Source organism: Eptesicus fuscus, chromosome 15, assembly GCF_027574615.1.
Source record: "Eptesicus fuscus isolate TK198812 chromosome 15, DD_ASM_mEF_20220401, whole genome shotgun sequence".
NCBI lineage: Eukaryota > Metazoa > Chordata > Mammalia > Chiroptera > Vespertilionidae > Eptesicus > Eptesicus fuscus.
Genome location: NC_072487.1, coordinates 18,997,340 through 19,020,358, shown reverse-complemented (window position 1 = coordinate 19,020,358; position 23,019 = coordinate 18,997,340). Strand labels below are relative to the sequence as shown.

General features: G+C 40.8%; 1 protein-coding gene and 1 non-coding gene across 2 annotated transcripts in view; one reads left to right on the top strand and one right to left on the bottom strand.

Annotated features, from left to right (window-relative positions):
* SAXO1 (stabilizer of axonemal microtubules 1) overlaps nt 1-12,659 on the bottom strand; it is a 79,094-nt gene extending 66,435 nt beyond the window's left edge. The window contains exon 1 of the mRNA XM_008145031.3: nt 12,340-12,659. Coding sequence (XP_008143253.2) covers nt 12,340-12,386 — 47 coding nt within the window. The 5' untranslated portion in view covers nt 12,387-12,659. The remainder of the gene's footprint in view (nt 1-12,339) is intronic.
* A 10,235-nt stretch (nt 12,660-22,894) lies between these two features.
* LOC114232776 (U6 spliceosomal RNA) lies at nt 22,895-23,001 on the top strand. Its single transcript, XR_003618875.2, has one exon. It is a non-coding gene; the product is annotated as a U6 spliceosomal RNA (small nuclear RNA).
* Nucleotides 23,002-23,019: the final 18 nt, after the last annotated feature.

The following is a 23,019-nucleotide window of genomic DNA, read 5'->3' as shown; positions in this document are numbered from 1 at the left end:
ATATTATTGATTTTAGAGAGTAAGGGAGAGGGAGAGAGAGAGATAGAAACATCAATGATGAGAGAGAATCATTGATTGGCCGCCTCCTACTGGGGATCGAGCCCGCAACCCGGGCATGTGCCCTTGGCCAGAATCGAACCTGGGACCCCTCAGTCCGCAGGCTGACGCTGTATCCATTGAGCCAAACCAGCGAGGGCTCCTAAACCTTCTTACACAGGAATAGAAGCTTGAGAAGCTAAGGACAGCAAAACAGAAACCCCAAATCCCACAGGATGATGACTCAGAGCAGGCGCACCGTGTATCGTTGGGACAGAAGACATGGAACTATTTCACCATGTTTCTCTTTCTTATTGAATTGTGCTATCTGAAGTTTTTTAAGATTCTTCTAATTCCTTTTGGGGAAGAAAGAACCTTAGTAAAATCCATTGTAGATAGAGTAATGGAGGAGAAATGAGAATGCTTGGTTAACAGAAGTATCAGGTATTTAGGAGCCACCGTGGTTGGCAGCAAGGGGGGCTTCCAAGCCCAGAGCCCCGTTTATTTATTTTTTTTAAAAAATATATTTTATTGATTTTTTACAGAGAGGAAGGGAGAGGGATAGAGAGTTAGAAATATCGATGAGAGAGAAACATCGATCAGCTGCCTCCTGCACACCTCCTGCTGGGGATGTGCCCGCAACCAAGGTACATGCCCTTGACCAGAATCGAACCTGGGACCTCTCAGTCCGCAGGCCGGCGCTCTATCCACTGAGCCAAACCGGTTAGGGCAAGAGCCCAGTTTAGAAAAGGCTCCGAGGTGGTGCGAAGTGGGATGTATAAGGGAAGGGAGAAACATTCCAGCTTTGCAATGAGTGTTTCAAAAGCCCATACACTGGTTGTTAAAAGCTTGAAATATATATTTCCCACAAAAGCACTGCCTCAATGGTGGCTAGAGTCCCAGGCTAGCCCACAAAAGCCTCCTATGTGAACTGCTACATGTAGACATAATCAGGGAAGGTCATGGAAGCAACAGATGCCTTTTTACACACTGCCCAAAGGTTACCAAAGGGCTCTCAGCCGAGCAGGGACACCAAGTGGAAAGCAGGTTCAGTGGGAACGGTGGATACAGAAAGGAGGCTGAAGTCTACACATGTGCTTTGTGTGTTAAATATAAATGCCTTAAGACCCCTCTTAATTTCCTTGGTTTTTCAGGCACATATGGATCTCAGCTTATCTTCATATCACAGGTACCCATAGTTCTTTGCTCTGTAGTAGTCTTTCAAGTTCAATCATCATAGTAAAATAAATGCTCTTCCTCTTTTCCAGAAATCTGGGCTTTCAGTGTTGAAAGGGACCCTAGAGATCATTTTGTCAAACCTCCTGTCCAATGCAGGAATCCTTTCCACAGCATCCTGGCAGGCACACAACCTACGGTTCTAACTGCTACAAAATTCTTCTTTATTTGTATTGACTCAAAATCCATTTTCATGAGGTGACCTACAGTGGTCTTAATTCTACCCTCTAAGTAACCCGGAACAAGTGCAGGCCCTCCTCTGCAGAATCCAGCCTTTCAAATACTGGTGGACTATCTACCCCCTGATCCTATCAAGTTCAAGTTTTCTCACCTCCAGAATACATTCCCCTTAACCTGGCCCTCCTGGTCACTGGCTGGTATCCCTGAAAAATGACATTTCCAAATGGGGAAGCATCCTTCAGTTGTGGTCTAACCAAACCAAAACCCAATGAAGTAATTACATCTCTGACCTGGCCACCCTCCTTCCATTCAGCCTGAAACAAAGTTAATGATTCTTAGCAGCCACGTCATAGCATCAGATCATATTAAACTGTGGTTAAATAAAACCCAAAGACCTTTTCACAAACTATGGCCAAGACAAACTTCTCCCATTATGAATATGTATAATTGATTTTTCATCCCAAATGTAGAACTTCATGTTTACTCCTACGTTTCTGCTTGGTTTTGGGCCCAGCATTCCAGCCTGTCAAGATAATTTTGAATCTTGATACTATCATCTATCATTCTTGCTATAGTCTTCCCATTTTGTGTTTTCAGTACATTTAATAAGGGTGACTTCTACATCTTTATCCAAGTTTTGATAAAAATCTTGAACAAGACAAAGCTAACGATGGAGTCCTGTGGCCTAGTGCTCGTGATATTTTTCCAAGCAGGCAAAAAGCCATCAAATGACACTTTATGAGCCTGCTTGTTCAATGAGCTGGGTACTACCTAGTTATACTATCATCTAATCCATCTTTCACCAACTTTATCTACAAGGATGTTTTGGCAAGAGTCCTGAAGAGGCCAATCATTTCCTCTTCTAATCATTTTTTTCTTCCTGTACCCCTATTACACAAAGCAGCCCCCTCCCCCAGATGTGTAACCCCACGGCCCTCAAACTCGGTTGATTGGACCCTAGGAAAGGACCCTGGAAGCCTTAGGAATCACATCATAGGCTGTCCCAACCAGACCCTCTCCTCCTTGAGATGTGGAAATGGTGACTTAACTCTAATTAATCTCCTTGGTTACCTGAAATGAGAAGTGGTGTAAAGCTAGGGCTGGGCAGCCATACATGGCCAATGTGCAGAGGAAGTCAGAGTGCTGGGAGGAAACTGGATGAGACATGCCCCCAAGAATCCATGGGGCCCAAAAAGGACATTCATTCATTCCAAGTGGCCATTCAGTAATTTTTAGAAAATTCAGAAAAACACCTGTCCATCTTCAGCTCTGGGACACTTCTCCACTTCTCCCTCACTTCTGAGGCCACCAGCAGAGGCTCCAGAAGAACTCTGCAGACACTACCAGAACCCTAAGGTGGAAACTTTTGGGGCCTAGGAAAACACCATTATAGAGTTCAGGGGCTACCTCATCGTCTGACGATCATTAATTTTTTATTTTATTGTTGTAAGAATACAACATGAGAACTATGCTCTTAAAAGTTTCAATGAATAATACAGCACTATTGACTATAGGTGCAACACTGTACTACAGATCTCTAGAGCTTATTCATCTTGTACAACTGAAACTTGATGCTTATTATCAGTAACTCCCCACTCCCCCTGCCTTCAGCCTCCAACAGACCACCATTCCACTCTCTGATTCTATGGACTGGACTATTTTAAGTAACTCAGGTGAATAGAATCATGCAGTATTTGTTTCTGTGACTGGCTTATTTTACTTAAGGTTCATCCATGTTGTCACATATTGCAGAATTTCCTTCTTTTAAGACAATATTCCATTGTATGCATATACCACATTTTCTTTACCTATTCATCCATTAATAGACATTTCGGCTGTTTCCACATGTTGGCTATTGTGAATAATGCTACAATAAACATGGGAATGCTAATATGTCTTCAAGATTCTGACATCAATTCTTCTTATAAATAGTCAGACTGGGTTTGTTGGATCATATGGTAGTTCTATTTTTAATTTTTTGAGGAACCACCATACTGTTTTCCATAGTGGCTGCACCATTTTGCATTCCCACTAAAAGCAAGGGGGGAAGGGGGAGGCACCAATCGGTGATTCTCTCTCATCATTGATGTTTCTATCTCTCCCCCTCTTCCTTCCTCTCTGAAATTAATATATATGTATGTGTATATGTATATGTATATGTATGTGTATGTATATATATACACATATATGTGTGTGTGTATGTGTATGTATATATGTGTGTGTGTGTGTGTGTGTGTGTGTATATATATATATATATATATATATATATATATAGTAAAAAGGCAACCTTCAGAATGGGAGAAAATATTTCCAAATCATATATCTGATAAGGGGTTATTCTCCAAAATATGTAAGGAACTCATATAGCTCTGTAGCAAAAAAAGAATGACCTGATTTTAGCCTGGCCAGTGTAGCTCAGTGGTTGAGTGTTGACTCATGAATCCAGAGGTCAGAGTTCAGTTCCCGGTCAGGGCACATGCCCAGGTTGCAGGCTCAATCCTCAATAGGGGGTGTGCAGGAGGTAGCCCATCAATGATTCTCTCCCATAATTAATGTTTCTATCTCCCTCTCCCTTCCTCTCTGAAATCAATAAAAAAATATTTTTTTAAAGAAAGAACCTGATTTTTTAAATGGGCCAAGGACTTGAGCAGACACAGGTATGTGAAAAAATATTCAATGTCACTACTCATCAGGGAAACACAAAACACCACCATAATGAGATACCACCTCATACCTGTCAGGATGGCTATTATCAAAAAACAAAACAAAAAATAGATGGGTGATTACTGGTTTTTTAAAGTTTAGAGATGTTAAAGTATCTGCACAAGTTCACAAAGCTTATAGTTAATCAAAACCAGGACTCAAACACACTAACTCACTGCCCCATGCTCTTTCCCTGGTATTACCCATTTGAAGCAGGACAGGTATTCAACTAATTCTTTGCTTTTAATTTTGAGCTCATGTTCACAGATATTATGTACACTTTTATTTGGAGAACAGAGTTGAAATACATCATACTTGAAAGAGAAAATGAACAGTTAAGGGGAAAAGTTTTGACTTTTCAAAATAATCATCACATAAAGGATAGTATTCCTAAAAGTAAGTAACTGACCGGCACAGGCAAAATTAACTTATCCCCGACATTATAAACTCAGTTAACATTAGAAATGAGGGACTTTTGTATATTCTCAATATCCAGAATATATGGATATATTTGGCTAAGTGGTTAACTTGACCGCTATTTAGAAACTGCCCTTTCCTTTTAGAGAAACAATCATAGGCGCTTCACAGGTACTTTGAATGAGCTGGTGAAGACAATTGAACAGATGGTAGACTAGAGTATGCTGGAGTATGCTAGGCAGTAAGGATGCCTTTAACCCAAGGTCATTGTTTAATACTTGGAAAGCTCTAAACTGAACAGAAACATAACCTTCATGTTTGTTTGTGTCCGTCTGAACTTGATATATAATCATTGCTGGACTCAAGTGTAGAGGCTCTGGGAGGGCCGAGGGACTCCTAGCTGTGTGAAGAGCAGATTAAATCTTCAGGGGTCATCCCTATCCTCCATTTAACTAAGTCCCCAAGCACTGATGCGCGTCGCCCTGTTTTAATTATCTGCAGAGCATTCATGATTATCTGCCAGCTAGTAAACTAAATTAGGACTCTCCCCAACACTGCAAGCTCCTCATGAGAGCAGAGATCTTGTTCAGCCGTTTTAGGGCCTCACTGCCTAGAACAGACTGGCATCTTTGTATTTTACTTATTCAATAGCATGTATCTAGCCTTACCATGGACTGTTCTATTGGTTTACTTAATACTGACTCAATCCTCACAACAACCCTGTGAGCTGGGCTCTGTTATCTCCATTTTACAGATAAGAACACTGAGGCACACAGTAGACTCTGATGTAAATTGGTTCAACATGATACAGCTGGAGAATGGAAAGGCTGGGATTTGAACCCTGGTGATCTGGCTCCAGATCTGTGCTGACTCCTATAGGCAGCTCGCTCTAGTGGTAAATCATCAGTAAATTATTTATTGAATAAAGAAAGAAAGATCAGTGATTCTCTCTCATCATTGGTGTGTTCTCTTTCTCTCTCTCTCTCTCTCTCTCTCTCTCTCTCTCTCTCTCTTTCTTCCTCCCTCCCTCTCTGAAAAGTATATTTAGCCCTAGCTGGTTTGGCTCAGTGGATAGAGCGTTGGCCCTGCAGACTGAAGGGTCCCAGGTTTGATTCCAGTCAAGGACACATGCCTGGGTTGTGGGCTTGATCCCCAGTAGGGGGCGTGCAGGAGGGCAGCCGATCAATGATTCTCTCTCATCACTGATGTTTCTCTCTCTCTCTCTCTCTCTCTCCCTCTTTCTTCCTCTCTGAAATCAATTTTAAAAAATTTAAGTATATTTTTTAAAAAGAAAGAAAAATTATAAGAATGGAATAAAAATTAGATACTTTTAAGGAAGTACTAACAAACTACAAATCCATTCAGAAGTTCTAATTGACTAACAGACTTAAGTTGGCCTAATTCGGATAGTGTATATTTATTTTAACAGAAAAAAAGAGAAATGCTACTTCCTTTGGGAAGAAGTCTGTTTTATCTATCTTATTTTGCCTACTCAAATTCAGAGTTCACATTCGGGGATATTTAAGGGCCCCCATGCAATTTGCCTCCATGGAGCTTCTGGCATGAGCTCCCTCTTCAGGCTCAAGCGCCCATGTGGATGTGCTGTCTCCATGTCTCTAAGACCACCGGCAGCTGGTACGGGTCCCTGCCGCAGGTATGGACAACCCTGCCCCCAGCATAAGCTTTCCCTTCAGAGTTCACCGTAAAGGCCAGATCTCTCCTCCTCTCCCACCTAATCCTCACGCCTACCCGAAGAACAAGGTATTGTTCTTATCTGTTTCACAGAAAGACTCAATGACTTGCACAAGTTCACACAGTTAAAATGTGGCCAAGCCAGGATCTGGAACTGGGCAGTCTGACTCTAGCACTCACTTTCCTGATCACCCCAAGCATGTCATGTCCCCTCCTACAGCGCTCCCTGCTCCCCACTCCCACAGTGATCTCTCCCACCTCTGAAATCCAACATCACTTATTTTATTGGTCTCATTCCTTTGAAGCTTAGTACCTTTCCCCCATGAGACATGTCCCCTATCCAAGTAAACTATAAATCACCTGAAGGCCCATCGAAAATATTTTAGTACCAGTGGAGGGAAGATGCAATTAGAGCAGGGGTATTCTAAACTGATCAATTTACAGACTATAAGATTGAGTACAGGCAGTCCTCGGGTTACGTCGGCCTGGACGTACATCATTTCGTGGTTACATCTCCATCTCCCATTTATTTAAAAAAAAAAAAGTTCCGTCATTTCGACGTATGTACACATGTGCTTTGTGTTTTTTATTATTTATTTACCACAAGTAAAAGTCAGGAATTGTTATCTTTCTTTTAAATTTTTGTTACTGTGTCACTTCATTACTGCTGTGCATGTGCTCCATGTGAGTGACGTAGTGCTTATGTAGGTGGGTTCCGACTACAGCGAAAATCGCCTTACGTCACGCCGTAGGAACAGATCTCCGACGTAACCTGAGGACCTACTGTAGGTCATTTTAACTACAGTCATTTCAATTACTACTAAGTTGTTCTCTGTAATTTTATAATATCTGAAATTTAATTATACACACAACATACTCATTAGATGAAAGGCATAGATGAACAATTGAACATTGATTCATATCACAAAAATGCAATCATTTTTAAGGAGATGTAATATAACAAACACAAATTCTACAACTATATTCAATGTTAAAGTGAAAGGGATTCTTTCTTTCCCTCGGCTTCTCTCTCTGGAATCTGCTAAAGATAAAAAGTCACCAGCAAGCATCTATTTAAAAGCTGTGCTTTTTTTTTTTTTTCTTAATCAGAATTTATGAAGTCAATTTTATTTAAATTAAAAACAAGAATTCTTCTTGAAACATGTAATATCAAACCAATTCCTCGATTTTTTTTCCTTCCTCTTAATTTGTAACAGAGACTCTAAGAAAATAAAATCTAAGGTTAAGGAAATTTCCATCAATGTGAAGAAAATATTTTCCAAAATTAAAATAACAAGTTCCTCCCTGGTTAACATAACTGATTTAAGTTGCAGATACATGGCTGCCCCTGAGATCACCTTCCTCCCCAAGCACTGTGAAGGGGCCAAATCCACATCCTTTTCAGCAATTTGCAAGTCCTCTATGGGACTACCTTTTTATGAAATGCTGTGCATACTACCAATGCTACATAAATATTTCATGATACATTAGCCAGTCCTGGAATTTCCTGCAAGATTGCATAAAGTCTTTAAAATAGTGCACGCTAGCCGTAAAATAATCTGATATAAAAGTAAGCTATATCAATCCCTTGATTAACTACTTTTTTTTTCCACAAGAATTTCAAAAAAAAAAAGGGGGGGGAGTGTTGCTACATTTTAATCTCAGGGGAGAGATTTGCCACTTATATTACCTTATTAAAAGGCTTTTAGAGTCATACTTTTTTTCTTACATCAGATACTATTGATCGATTGAAGGAGCACCTTCATATTGTAATCTGTAGTCAAAACTGGCCCCGTGTGACTAGAAACCAGACCACAGACTATAAATTGTAAGATCCAGCCCAGTGTCTGATACACAGGAGAAAAATGAAATTTAATTGATTGACCTAAATCGTGCCTAAATCTTAACAAAATGTGTTCCTGTGTATTAAAATGAATCTCAATACTTTAATTTCCTTATCTGTAAAATAAAAGCACTAAAGGCCACTAAGATCCCTTTCAGCTTTAAAAGCTGATTAACATTTCACTTATCTACAGCTCCCCCAAAAACCTCTCCTCATTTCCAAGTTAGTAATTTGGGACAAGAACAGCTCAGTAAACAGAAAACATCCCCAGGGAAAAATGGAGGCTAAGATTAAAGAATCAAATTTCCAAACTAAGTAATGCTTCCCCATGTTGAGGGACCCCCCAGTAAGATAATAATATGTGAGAAAGTGCTTTTAAATTTTTCAAGACACTACAGAAATGTACGGTGGTATAATACTGAAAACTGTGAAGGGTGGCATTTTTCAGTAATAGGAAATGCTGGTGGTATTCAGATATAATTGGAAATATTATTCTCTCATACAAAAGTAGGGTCACTCCAAACCACCAATGTAGCTCTTGTGTCAAGATAATTAAGTGGCAGAGTTTTATTTTGTAAAAACTGCTCACTTTACCATATTTCTACAACTCATGAATAGTTTTGCTCATTGGCACTGATTGTATTGAAAAGAGATTACAACATTTTTGGTAAATTTTCAATTGCCAGATTTTGATTGTCAAGTGGAGTGTTGTTGTGGAGGGAGCCTTGAACTTGATACAGTAAAAAAAAAAAAAAAAAAAAGTCTGGTTTTTTTTTAAGCCAGCAAAGCTCATTAAAAAGTTTTATGAGTGGTTGGAATCTTTAGATTCACATATTTGAAACATCTTCACTTTGTAATCTGTGATCTACTCCTCAAGGTATACCACTTCCTGAGTTCTTCTGGGCCCTAAACACTGACTAATTGCTCATTTTAGAAAACTTAATAAGGTAAATCTATAAAAGATTAAACTAAAGGAAAATCCAGAACTCCAAGGGTGGTTTTTTGGGGGTTTTTTGAGGGGGGGAGGGGGGGGCGGGTTGTGTGTGTTTTGTTTTGTTTCCATTTAGGATGGTCGGGTTTAAGAGAATTGGTTGGGGAAAGGCTGCCATCTTGTGGCCAAAAGTAAAAACTTGCTCCAGGAGCACCAAGGGTTCCCAGAGTGACAACTGCTCCTACAGAAAGAAGGAAGCCTTCCTACCTTATCCAAGCTTTCTGTGCATCCCCAGCGTCCCACTAACAACAAAGCCTTCAAAATTAAAGTTGGAAATACATTAAAGAACTCTTTGCTCAAACAAAGCTTTAGGAGAAAGATGAAGTGGGTGATAAGAGGAAGAGATGTGGGCTTCCCTCCCTCCCTGGCAGCCCCAAGAGCCTCCATTAGTTTTCAGTTCATTTGCAGGAACTGAAGCCCAGAGATCAACAGACTCACTCAGAAACCCCAAGTCTCCCCTCTCCCACTGCAGGGCTCTCTCTTCTGACAAGCAGACTTCTTTCCCATGCTTTCCCTCAGGCTGGAAAAGTCAAAAATCATCGACTTCTGGAGCTTAGAAAACACCAATAAAATTCCTTTCATTCCATCCCAACCCACCTCAGAGCAGATTAGATTGGGGGGTGAGGACAACGAAGACTTCCAAAGAATGAGACTCTCCATCAGAGTGACTTTCTGCAATGATGGAAATGTTCCCCGTCTGTACTGTCCAGTAGAGTAACCACTACACACACTGAACACTTGAAATGTAACCAGTGTGACCAAGGAATTAGCATTTCAATTTTTTTATTTTAATTAACTTAGATAAATTTACCACATGAGACTAGTGGCTACCCTACGGGACAGGACAGTTACAGACCTTGCCTCCCTAATCCATTCTGATATTATCACCTTCACAAACAAAAGCCTATTCATTCAAAAAGATGTGTTTTGACTACTATATGGAGACCAGTGTGTATTCTGCAGCACACACACAGGAGCAGAAAATACCGTCTCTGCTTTCCAGGAGAATACAATCAAATGGGGGCGACAGCATGTAGACACGGAACTAGAGCCAAGAACACAGGGAGCGGGGACCCCTCTGATGGGGAGCTACAGGGCTGGGTGAATGGGAGATTTGTGACTGAAAGAGGGCCTTCAAAAGGCATGCAGCAGAAGGAGGGGACACGGGCATTTTAGAGAAAGGGCAGCAAGGACAAGGAACAGAGGTGGGAGGTCATCAGGTTTGCTCAGGGGACCCCAGGAAGCCCAGTCTGACTTGAGGGGTAGTTGTATGTAAGGGACTCACGGGAAAGTCAGAAAGTTAGAACCAGTTTCCAAACATAAAACTGAGAGACCCAGGAAGGGACCAATGGAGATGGGGAGTGGGGGAACCAACTGAAAGATTTCAAAGGAGGAGGGGACCCGACTTTGGAAAAGAGTAAATGTTGGAGATGAGGAAAGGTAAGAGATGACGCGAATCTTTAAACCCTGGGTGGAAGATTGTTGGCACCAATGAAGAGGCAGGTAACTGGGGGGAGTGGGACAGGTGAATGAAGGTTGTCGATGAGGTTAATGAGATAGTCAGATGGATCAACAAGCACTTTCAGAAGTGAAATGAGAGTGAAAAATAAAAACAGAGGCTGGTGGATGTGAGAGTCAAACCAAACTGTTTACTGAAACCACGGAGCAGAGGGGTAGACACAGGAGGAGGAGGAAGGAAAGGAGAAGAGGCCTGGGACAGACTGTGCCTCTGATGGCAAACAGCTCCTTTCCAGGGAGGAAAGGGGGGCCGAGTTGGGGAGGAGCATCCAGAGAAGTAAGGATACCTTCCTACAGGGACGGAGGGAGTCGCCTCACTGCACATGCCTGTACCTCTGCCTTCCTCACTAGATTGTCAGCTGTGCAGAAATGGAGACGATGCCATGTACTTCAGTCTCAATGCCTACAACCGTGCAAGGTAAACCCAGTCTGAATACCTCAAGGAGGCAGGAGATGATGCAAGGGGCCCCAGAGGAGGGTGAGCCTTCGAGGTTTTGCTTCCATGGTGTGGAAAATTAGCCCTAGACTAAAGCACGGTGCTGGTCCCACCTAACAAAACTTAAAAGCAAGACCCGTGCTTGTAATGTGAGCTAGTTCAGCGGTTCCCAGTCCTGGGGAGTGGTCAGAATCAGCTGAAGACTGACGCTTGGCCCCACCCTCAGAGAGGATGATTTAACCACCTGGGCAACCGATCGCAGTTTAAAGCTCCCCCAGGTGACTCTCGTGAGCAGCCAGGGTTGCGAACCATCCAGGGCTTCCAGAAATTAGCGAGGTTTCTAGCCCAGGATTGAGTGCCCTTTCATTCTCCTGATTGCTGGTGCGATTGTTTATATTCATGTAACACACTACAGTTAACAAGCAATTTTTGCAGATTTCAAGATGCTGACATATAGTAAACACAATCCATTAGCAGGAGCCCCATGTACATTAACTCATTTAATGCTTCGAGAATCCTAGAGAAGTTCAGTTGCCTGCCCAAGAGCCCACAGTTACTAACAGCCAGGGGAGCTGACCCCAGCGTCCACTCTCTGATCTGTCCCCAGACCAGCAGCTCCCAGATGTCCTGAAAAGCAGGTGGGGGGCATCTCAGACACTGAGACACGGGCGGGGAGCCAGCTACAGAACAGTGACAAAACCCGAGGACTTGTCCCTGGGACCACCTGCCTTGGCCCAGCTTCACCCAGGCCTGGTCCTCAAGGATAGTGGACCAGGAGAGACACCTAGCAGGGCCAGGACAAGAAAGTGCAAAAATCATTTCTGTTCCTTACTCTTATTCCACGCCACGCCATCGTGGGAACAAGTTTTACAAACGCCTTACACCTCTCTGACAAAGGAGCAATCATTTCTGAGTAAGAAGCTCTGTTACAACAAAGGACTCCTCTTCCCCATCCCATCCCATCCCCTTCCAAAAGCCCAACAAAAGGAGCAAGACTCATCCCCAGCTGGCCAGGGGGTTCCTAGCCTTGTCCGCTACTTCCTGGGCTGCGGGCAGGGGCTGGGACCCTTTGCAACCTCCGCGCAGCTCCGGAGAGAGGAACAGTGGGAGCGGCCTGGCGGCCACCCTCACCAGACTGATGAAACGGGGTGCACGAATGCTGGCTCGCAACACCGCCGCCCAGGAAAGGCTGACACGTGGGTGAATCCACCGCGACGCTGCCTGATGCAGCAGCACAGGGTCAGAGCTCAGCCTAGCTTCGCCGTCAGAAAATTCAGGCCACCTTACCCGCAGGAGCACAGGTCGCAGATGCACTTCCTCTTCATCGGGGCCATCGGGAGGCCTGAACGTCGGCGCAGAGCATACCCCGCCGTCGCCGCCTCGGAGACCCCAACCGCCTCGACGGGGGTGCACAAGGTCTCGAGGGCCTTGGCAAAGGTTCTGGATAGTTACGCCAAAGAAAACGCAAATGGCCTTTTTGCAAAATCCGGTTGTCTGCTCCCTTTCCTGAGCTGGCCTTACGCGAGAGAAGCACGGAGCGTGGGCAGCGCCAGCCCCGTGAGCTCCCGGTGCATGCACCTAGCCGCCGGCCTCTGCAGGCCCAACTGCGCCCGGAGCAGCTGGCCCGGCCCTGGAAGCCACCGCACGGGGCCCGCGGGGCCTCTGTGACGTCACCGGGGCCAGGAGGCTCGCCTCTGGTGGCCATGATGGCACAGGGGCCGTTTGTGAGGTCAGAAAGCTCCCAGCGCCTCAGCTGGCAGGCCCGGGACAAAGGCTCATTGGAACTTTGGAGAAACCTGGAGAAAAGTGAAAGACGGGCCGACTTTGGGAAGCTCGTGGGTGAGCAAGTCAGCAAATGCCGTGGTCGCTTGTGCCCAAGGGCTGTCACCACCTTGGGTGGCATTTTCTAGCTCTAAGGACCGTAGCGTCCTTTCTTAGAGAAAGGCATCCCTTGACTTCCGGAAGGCTGGCCTTAAATACTATTTGCAGGTCTTTCTTGCGGAAATCAATGCCTTTGGCTCCACCCGTAGACCTCGCACTCTAGAGAACAAAGCGTTTCAGGGCACCTGGCCTTTGCTTTCTGGGTTGGGTGTTCAATCACTTCTCCAGGTGCTAACAATGATGGGGCAGAGGGACCGTGGTGAAGTTTTAGTTGTGCATCAGAATCAGCTGGCTTGATAAAAATAAGATTGCCAGGGCTCACCCCTGAGCTTCTGATTCAGTAGGTCTGGGGCAGGAGGAGAACTTTGTACCTAACAAGCTAACAAGTGCTATTGATGCTGCTGCGACAACAACCACACTTTAAGAAGCATGGCTTTTTAAGATTCCTTTGCCCTCTCTAAGGAGCCTTCCCCTGGTAGAGTATTGCAGCTTACCAGATCCTCCCGGAAGCCTCCAGCTTCCAAATCTCTAGTCTGGGACCCTCGGTAGGTTGTGTGGAATTAAACATTATGACTTCCTCGTTATAGGAAATGGGAGCTTAAAGTATTGATCATCCTTATGCTTATTTTTCTTTCCCACACTTCCTAATGCTTCCCTTTCGTTTTAGTGAGTGTGTCAGTCAGTCGGAGGATTATTAGACTTCAGGATACTTAATATTCAGAGGTTATTTGGGGGGGTTTCTTCCATGTTAGGCTGCAGAAGAGAGGTCAGCAAACCATTGCCTGCAGGCCAAATTCAGCAGGCCACCTGTTTTTGTTTGGCCAGCAAGCTAATAATGGTTTGTATTTTTTTTAATGGTTGAAAAGCATTAAAAGGATATTACATGACAAATGAAATAATACAATTCAAATTTCAGTATTCATAAATAAAATTTTGAATCTTGTCAAGAATTTGTGAAAATATTCCTGAATTTGCTTCTTGGCCCTCAAAAGCTAAAATGTTTACTATATGACTTTTTACAGAAAACGTTTGCCAACCCCAACTGGAGAAAGTAAAAAAGCTGGATCAGAGGGAGAGCAAGCTTACTGATTGTTCTTAAGAACAGAGGAGGGGCCCTAGCCAGTTTGGCTCAGTGGATAGAGCGTTGGCCTTCGGAGCAATGGGTCCCAGGTTCGATTCCAGTCAAGGGCACATACCTAGGTTGCAGGATCCTCCCCAGCCCTGGTTGGGGCGTGTGCAGGAGGCAACCAATCAATGTGTTTCTCTCACATAGATATTTCTGTCTTCCCTCTCTCTTCCACTCTCTCTAAAAATCAATGGAAAAATATCCTCGGGTGAGGATTAAAAAAAAGAAAAGAACAGTGAAGAGTGAAGCTGCTCCTTGCCTTCCTGGTAGGAGGTCAGGGTCCTAAAGGGGAGGATGGAAACCTGGTGGACAAGATGGCGAGGTGGGAGCTAGTGGAAGGCAAGGCAAAGCATGAATGCAGTTCTACCCACTGCCAGGGAGCATCAGTCACATGGCCCTTACAGAGGAACTACAGTACTGAGCACCAGCCTTCTCTTGGCAGCTGACTAAACATTCTCCATGAATCTTCCAGAAGAAGGATGTCCTATTCATGCCCTAGACTTTGATGAGAACCACCCCCAATCAAACTGCTCTTGTGGATAGCAGCCTTGTCAACAACCCATGACACTCCCAACTTCTCTCATCCCTGCCCTCAACAGAGGGTGGAGATTTTGAAAGACAAAGGTGGTGTGGATAAATAAGCCTCAACACTAATTTATCATGGGTATTTCTGTAGAGCTGGTGCTAGGCAGGACAACTCCCCCTGCCACCCTCGTTACACTTACTGCCCATGTTTTTTTAGTTCCAGCCAACTCTAACTCATTTAAACACCTCTCTCTGTTCCAAACTGTCCTTGCCTATATAAAATTTACTGTCACTTGCTATGCATTTATATACTCTGCTACTTTCCCATAAGCTCTCTTAAAATTAACATAAATCTATCAGACCCATATTATAAGTAAGAACACTGAACCTAGGAGGTAAACTCACTCAAGATGACATAGCTAGCCCTGGCCAGTGTTTTCTCAGTGGTTAGAGCGTCAACCCATGCACTGAAGGGTCTTGAGTTCAATTCCCAGTCAAGGGCACATACCTGGGTTTCAGGTTCGATCCCTGGCCCCAGTTGGGGCTTGTGTAGGAGGCAACCAATCAATGTGTCTCTTTCACATAGATGTTTCTTTCTCTCTCTTTCTGCCCTTTCCACTGTCTCTAAAAAATCAATGGAAAAAAATATTCTTGGGTGAGAATTAACAAAAACGAAACAGAAAAAAGATGACATAGCTATTAAGTATGGGAGCTGGGATTCAGACTTTCCCAGGTCTTTCTTTTCAAACTGTTCCACCCAAGAAAAAGACAAAGAAAGAATGAAAAGGTAAGCAGGAGATCTTAGAGACCACTACAAATGGTATTTGATCTTAAAATTTTACATTTACTTTTCTATATGGCCATCTTTATTTACTATTTTCCCCAAAATATTTTCATAAAATTTATACTGTGTGAAAGTACACAATTTTTATTCTGTGGCCTTATAACCTACCCAACCCCAAACTCATTGCTATATACTATCTGAAAATCTACTCTTTGTAGAAAATTGTTGAAAATCTATAGTTACTCCTCTCAGCATAAAGCACTTTAGCAAAACACTGTCTTTTTAGCATCCTTAACTATATTTTATTTTTTTTTCCTTTTTTTTTTTAATGAATCTTTATTGTTCAGATTACAATTGTTTCTCCTTTTTCCCCACATATCTCCCCACCACCTAGTTCCTACTCCCCCTCTGCCTTCACCTCCCCCCCCCCACTGTCCTTATCCATAGGTGTATGATTTTTGTCCAGTCTCTTCCCATACTCCCCACACAGACACCCCTTTCCCCCTGAGAATTATCAATCCACTCCCATTCTATGCCTGATTCTATTAAGTTCACCAGTTTATTCTGTTCCTCAGATTTTTAATTCACTTGACTTTTAGATTCACTTGTTGATATATATGTATTTGTTGTTCATAATTTTTATCTTTCTTCTTCTTTTTCCTCTTTTTAAAGAATACCTTTCAGCATTTCATATAATGCTGGTTTGGTGGTGATGAACTCCTTTAGCTTTTTCTTATCTGTGAAGCTCTTTATCTGCCCTTCAATTCTGAATGATAACTTTGCTGGGTAGAGTAGTCTTGGTTGTAGGTTCCTGCTATTCATCACTTTGAATATTTCTTGCCACTCCCGTCTGGCCTGCATGGTTTCTGTTGAGAAATCAGCTGACAATCGTATAGGTGCTCCCTTGTAGGTAACGAACTGTTTTTCTCTTGCTGCTTGTAAGATTCTCTCTTTGTCTTTTGCTCTTGGCATTTTAATTATGATGTGTCTTGGTGTGGTCCTCTTTGGATTCCTTTTGTTTGGGGTTCTGTGCACTTCCTGGACTTGTAAGTCTATTTCTTTCATCAGGTGGGGGAAGTTTTCGTTCATTATTTCTTCAAATAGGTTTTCAGCATCTTGCTCTCTCTCTTCTTCTGGTACCCCCATAATTCTGATGTTGGTTCGCTTGAAGTTGTCCCAGAGGCTTCTTACACTATCTTCAACTTTCTGAATTCTCTTCTCTTCATGCTTCTCTGGAGGAGTGTCCTTGGCCTCTTTGTATTCCAAATCTTTGAGTTGATTCTTGCAATCCTCTAGTCTGCTTTTGGGTCTCTGTATAATATTTTTTATCTCAGTCAGTGTATGTTTAATTTCTAGTTGGTCCTCATTGAATTTATCGGCCTTTTCCATGAAATTCTTGAAAAACCTTATAACCGTGGTTTTGAACTCTATGTCCAGTCGCTTGTCCTCCTCCATTTCTTTGGTTTGTGATCTGTTTCCTTGCCTTCTCATATTCTCTGCTTCCCTAAGTTGGTAGGGTAGTTTTGTGTACTAGGTGTCCTATTGGTTCAACGGGTCAGCCTCCCAGTTACCTGAGGTGGAGACTCTTGGTGTACCCTTGTGTACTGTGTGTCCCCCAGCAGGAGCTACAGCAAGGGCTAGTTTTCTTCTCCTTTGCTTGGGCGGTTTTGGAGCAGTCTGACTGGAGCTGCAGTTAATTTCCTTAACTATATTTTAGATTGCTAAACTTCATTGGCACCAACCGAAGACTAGCCCATCATAATACACAAACTGGACCTCTACCATTTGACCATTCATTTATTCCACAAACACCCTCAGAGGAGCCAGGGTACTGAAGGATGGAGACAAGGACAGTGCCCTCATGCAACTTAATCTAGAGGGAGAAGCAGATGACCAAAATATTGCCAAAGTGTATAACTAGAAACTATTGTATCAAGAAGGAAAAATAAGGAACAAGTGAATCCTATCAAATATTTGAGGAATAAATAATACCAATCCTATGCATACTCTTTCAGAAAATAGAGAAGGAAAACTTCCCAATTCATCCTATGAGGCCAGAATGAATTCCAAAACCAGACAAAACTGTCACACAAAAACTACAGATCAATATCTCTCATGAATATAAATATAAAAATCCTTTTTAAATACTAGCAAACTGAAACCAACAACATATAAGAAGGATTATATGCCATGACCAAGAGAGGTTTATCCCAGGAATACAAGGTTGTTTTGACATTGGAAAATCAATTAATGTAATACACCACACCAACAGAATAAAAGACAACAGATATTTCATCTTCTCAATAAATATAGAAAAGGCATTTGACACAATCCAGTGCTCATTCTTGATAAAAATCCTCAAGAAATTAATAAAAGAGGGGAATTTCCTCAACCTGAAAAAGGCATTAACAAAAAGACTACAATTGCCATCATGCTTAGTAATAACACTGAAGGCTTCTCTCCTGATGTAAGGAAACAGACCAGATGTCTGTTCTCACCATTTCTATTCAGCACCCTACTGGAGGTTATCACCAGTCGAGTAAAAAACAAAAATTAAAGTCATCCAGATTGAAAAGGAAAAAATAAAACTGCATTTACAGATAACATAACACTCTATGTAGAAAATACTAAACTGTATTTGCAGATGACATGATCCTATATGTATAAAATCCTAAAAATTCTATTTAAAAAAAAAAACTACAAGAAACAAGTTAAGCAAGGCTGCAGGAGATAAGATCAATTGAATTTCTATATACTAGCAACAAACAATCCAAAATTTACATTAATAAAACAATTTGATTCACAATAGCATCAAAATGATTAAAACATGTGGAAATAAATTTAATCCTATAAGTGCAAGACTTTTATTGTGAAAGCTACAAACCATTGCTGAGATAAATTCAGATCTAAATGAATTGAGAGAGATATCATGTGCATAGATCAAAATATGCAATATTGTTAAAAAGGCGATTCTCCCCAAATTGATTTATAGATTCAATGCGATACCTATCAAAATCCCTGCAGACGTTTAAAATAGAAATTGACATACTTATTCTAAAATTTTATATAGAAAGTCAAAGGACCTAGAATAGCCAGATAATTCTGAAAAAGAACAAAGAGGACTTAAAACACCCAATTTCTGTACATTATCAAAATTATAACTAAGTTAATCAAGACAGTATGATATTGACTAAGGAAAGACATATAAATCAAGGAACAGAATGGAGAGTTCATAACTCTTACAGTTATGGTCTATTGATTTCCAAAAAAGGTAACAAGGCCATTCAATGAGGAAAGGATGGTCTTTCGATGATGCTGAGATAATTGGGCATCCATATGCAGGAAAAAAAGAAAACTTATACCATGACATCACTTCATACAAAAATTAACTAAAAAATTCATCACACACTGCCCAGTGGGTGTGGCTCAGTGGTTGAGCATCAACCTATGAACCAGGAGATCACAGTTCCATTCCTAGTCAGGGCATGTTCCCAGGTTGAAGGTTCAATCCCCAGTAGGGCATGTGCAGGAGGCAGATGATCAATGATTCTCTCTCATCATTGATGTTTCTATCTCTCTCTCTGAAACAAAAACATTTTTTAAATGTTTCACACACTTAAATGTAAAACCAAAAATTATAAAATATTTAGGTGAAAGCAAATAACTAAATCTTTGTGACCCTCGGACATAATCCATAAAACTAATAATAATTTACTCTTCAAAAGATCCTGTTAAGAGAATGAAAAGTACAGACTGGGAGAAATACTTGCAAATCACTTACCTGATAAAGAACTTGTATCCAGAATATACAAAGAACTCTTACAGCTCATAATAACACAATCCAATTAAAAAAGAGCAAGAGATTTCACCAAAGAAAATATATGAATGTCAATAAACACATGAAAAGATGCTTGTGCAGAAAAGAATTAACATAGCAAGCCTGAAACTACTATCCTTGGAAAGTCCTGCTTGCAAGGATTGCCCTTGGCTAAGACCTTGAATTTGGGGAGAGTTCCGGCCATTCCCCGATAATAATGGCTCACTGTGCCTAAACTGTTCAAGCAATGTGGTTTATACTGACCACCTACTTTCCTTCTGGGAACCTGGAATTCTGGTACATGCTAGGTAAATGGTGCCGGTGTGGCCAGCCCCCAATAAAAACCCTGGGCCATGAGTCCCTAATGAGATTTCCTTGTAGACATTTCACACGTGTTGTCACAACTCATTGCTTGGGAGAATTCAGCACATCCTGTGTGATTTCACTGGGAAAGAACTTTTGGAAACCTGTGGCTGTTTTCCTCCAGACTTCACCCCATTTGCCTTTTCCCTTTGCTGCTTTTGCTATGAGTCCTTTCACTGTAATAAATCAAAGCCATTAGTATGACAACATACTGAGTCCTTTGAATCCTCCTAACAAATCACTGAGCCTGGGGGTGGTCTTCAAGACCCCAACAAAATGCATGACATTAATAATCATTAAGGATATGTAAATCACAACCATAATGAGACTCCCCTTCATATTCATTAGAATGCTATCAGTCAACATTGTTGCCAAGGATGTGAATAAAGTGGAACTCTCATACATTGCTGATAAGAGTGTAAAATGGTACAGCTGCTTTAGAAAATAGTTTGACAATTTCTTAAAAAGTTAAACATATACTTACCAGATGACCCAGCAATTCCACTCATAGGTATTTACCCAAAAGATATAAAAACATATGTCCACACAAAAACTTTAACATGAACATTCATAGAAGCATTATTCCTAATAGCATAAAAACTGGAAATAATCCCAATTTCCATTAGCTGGTGAATGAACAAACAAAATACAGTAGTGTATGGAATACTATTCAGCAAAAATAATTGGAATGTTAATACATGCTATAATATGGATGAACCTCAAAAACCTTATGCTAAGAGAAAGAAGCAAATTTTTTTAACTATATATTGTATGATTCCACTTACATGAAATTTCTAAACAAGGCAAATTAATAGAGACAGAAAGTAGAACAGTAACTGCCTAGGTCTCAGGGTGGGAGCAGAGACTGGTGGCAAACAAAGGCAAGGGAACTTCTTTATTTTTTAATATATTTTTATTGATTTCAGAGAGGAAGGGAGAGGGAGAGAGAGATAGAAACATCAATGATGAGAGAGAATCAGTGATCGGCTGCCTACACGTCCCACACTGGGAATCCAGCCCGCAACCCAGGTATGTGCCCCTGACCGGAATCAAAGCTGGGACCCTTCAGTTCACAGGCCAATGCTCTATCCACTGAGCCAAACCAGCTAGGGCAGGAACTTTTGGGGGTGGCAGAAATATTCTAAAACTGAGCTGTAGTAATGGAATATACACTTATATACATAGATGGATTTTATAGTGTGCAAATTATACCTCAATAAAGCATTTTTAAGTTAAAAAAATTTCTTGCAAATAGTAACCCTTGGTATCATTATCAGAATATCACTTTGTTTTGAATAATTTAAGATTTCTCTCATTTCCAAAAAAGGTGGTAGATTGAACACATGAATTTATCTTTCTCCAAAATTGCACTAAAATGAGAGTAATGGGATGAGAGTGTAAGGACAAAGACAGGATATGAGATAATAACATCAAATTTGGGGAAGCCAAAAAGCACAAGGAAGAATGCTATTCGCTTAGCTGACATAAGAAAGCTGAATCCTGAGCCAGCAGTAGGAAAGCCAGAAATAAGCATTATTTTTGGGACAGAACCTCCAGAATATTTATGAATTGGCAACATCAGTGGCATAAAGATTGCTTGAAGGATTGTTTCAAACTGATTTTATGAGGCCAGCATCACCTTGATAGCAAAGCCAGATAGGTACCACAAAAAGAAAAGAAAAAAGAAAATTAACAGATACAAAAGTCCATAATAAAATAGTAACAAACCAAATTTAACAACACATCAAAAAGATTATATACCACGGCCAACTGCAATTTATCCCTGGAGTGCAATGTTGTTTTAATGTATTCAAATCAATGTGATTTACCACATTAACAGACTGAAAAATAAAAACCACAGGATCATCTCAATACAGAAAAAAAAACATTTGACAAAGTTAATATCCACTCATGATAAAACTCTCAGTAAAATAGGTATAAAAGAAAATTTCCTCAAAACAATATAAGCCATTTATAAAAAACCACAGCTACCATCAATGGGAAAAACTGAAAGCTTTTTCTCTAAGATCCAGAAGAATGAAAGGTTGCCCATTCTTGTCACTCCTTTCAACATAGTACTAGAAAAACTAGCAAAAGCAATCAGACAAAAAGAATAAAAAGCATCCAAGTTAGAAAGGAAAAGTAAAATAATCACTGTTTACAGATTACATGCTCCTATATATAGAAAACTGTAAAACGCCTCCCTAAAAAAATACTGTTAGAATTAAAAAACAAATTCAGTAATATTTCAGGATACAAAAAAATCAACCTACAAAAATTGGTGTGCTTCTATATGCTAACAACAATCTATCTGAAAAGGAACTCAAGAATACAATCCCATTTACAATAATATCAAAAAGAATAAAATACTTAGGAATAAATTTAAGCAAGGAGGTGTAAGATCTGTACATTGAAAGCTATAAACCAATGATGAAAGAAACTGAAGATAAAACAAATGAATGGAAAGATATCCTATGTTCACGGATTGGAAGAATTAATATTGTTTAAATGTCCGTATTACCCAAAACCATTTACCAATTAAATGCAATCCTTATCATAATGCTAATGACATTTTTCATAAAAATAGAAAAAAAATAACTCTAAAATCTGCATGGGACCTCAAAAGTCCCTGAATAGCCAAAGCAATCTTAAGAACAGAGTCGAAAGCATCACAGTTTCTTATCTCAAATTATATTGCAAAGCTATAGTAATCAAACAAGTATGGTACTGGCATAAAAACAGACATATGGAACAGTATAGACAGTCCAAAAATAAAACCAAGAGTATATGAGCAACTAATTTTCAACGGAGGCCAAGAATACATAATGGAGAAAGAGCAGTCTCTTTAATAAATGATGTTGAGAAAACTGGACAGCCACATGCAAAAAAATGAAATTGAACCTCTGCATTACACTATACACAAAATCAACTCAAGATGAATTAAAAGACTTGAACAGAAGACCTGAAACCATAAAACTCCTGGAAAAAAAGCATAAGAAAAAAGCTCCTTGATATTGGGAAATGTTTTTCTGGATATGACACTAAAAATACAAAATAAAAAATAAACAAGTGGGACTACATCAACCTAAAAAGCTTCTCACAGCAAAGGAAACCATCAACAAAGTGAAAAAGCAACCTCCTGAATGGGAGAAAATATTTGCAAATCATTTGTGTGATAAAGGTTAATATCCAAAATACATAACTCACTAGAAAAAAATCAGATAAAAATATGGGCAGAGAAACTGAATAGACATTTTTGCAATGGAGACATACAAATGGCAAACAGATTCAAGAAAATATGTTCAACATCACTATCAGGGAAAGGCAAATCAAAACTACAATGATAGTGCTCACTTCAGCAGCACATATACTAAAATTAGAATGACACAGAGAAGATTAGCATGGCTCCTGCGGAAGGATGACATGCAAATTTGTGAAGCGTTCCATATTTATAGAAAAAAAAAACCTACA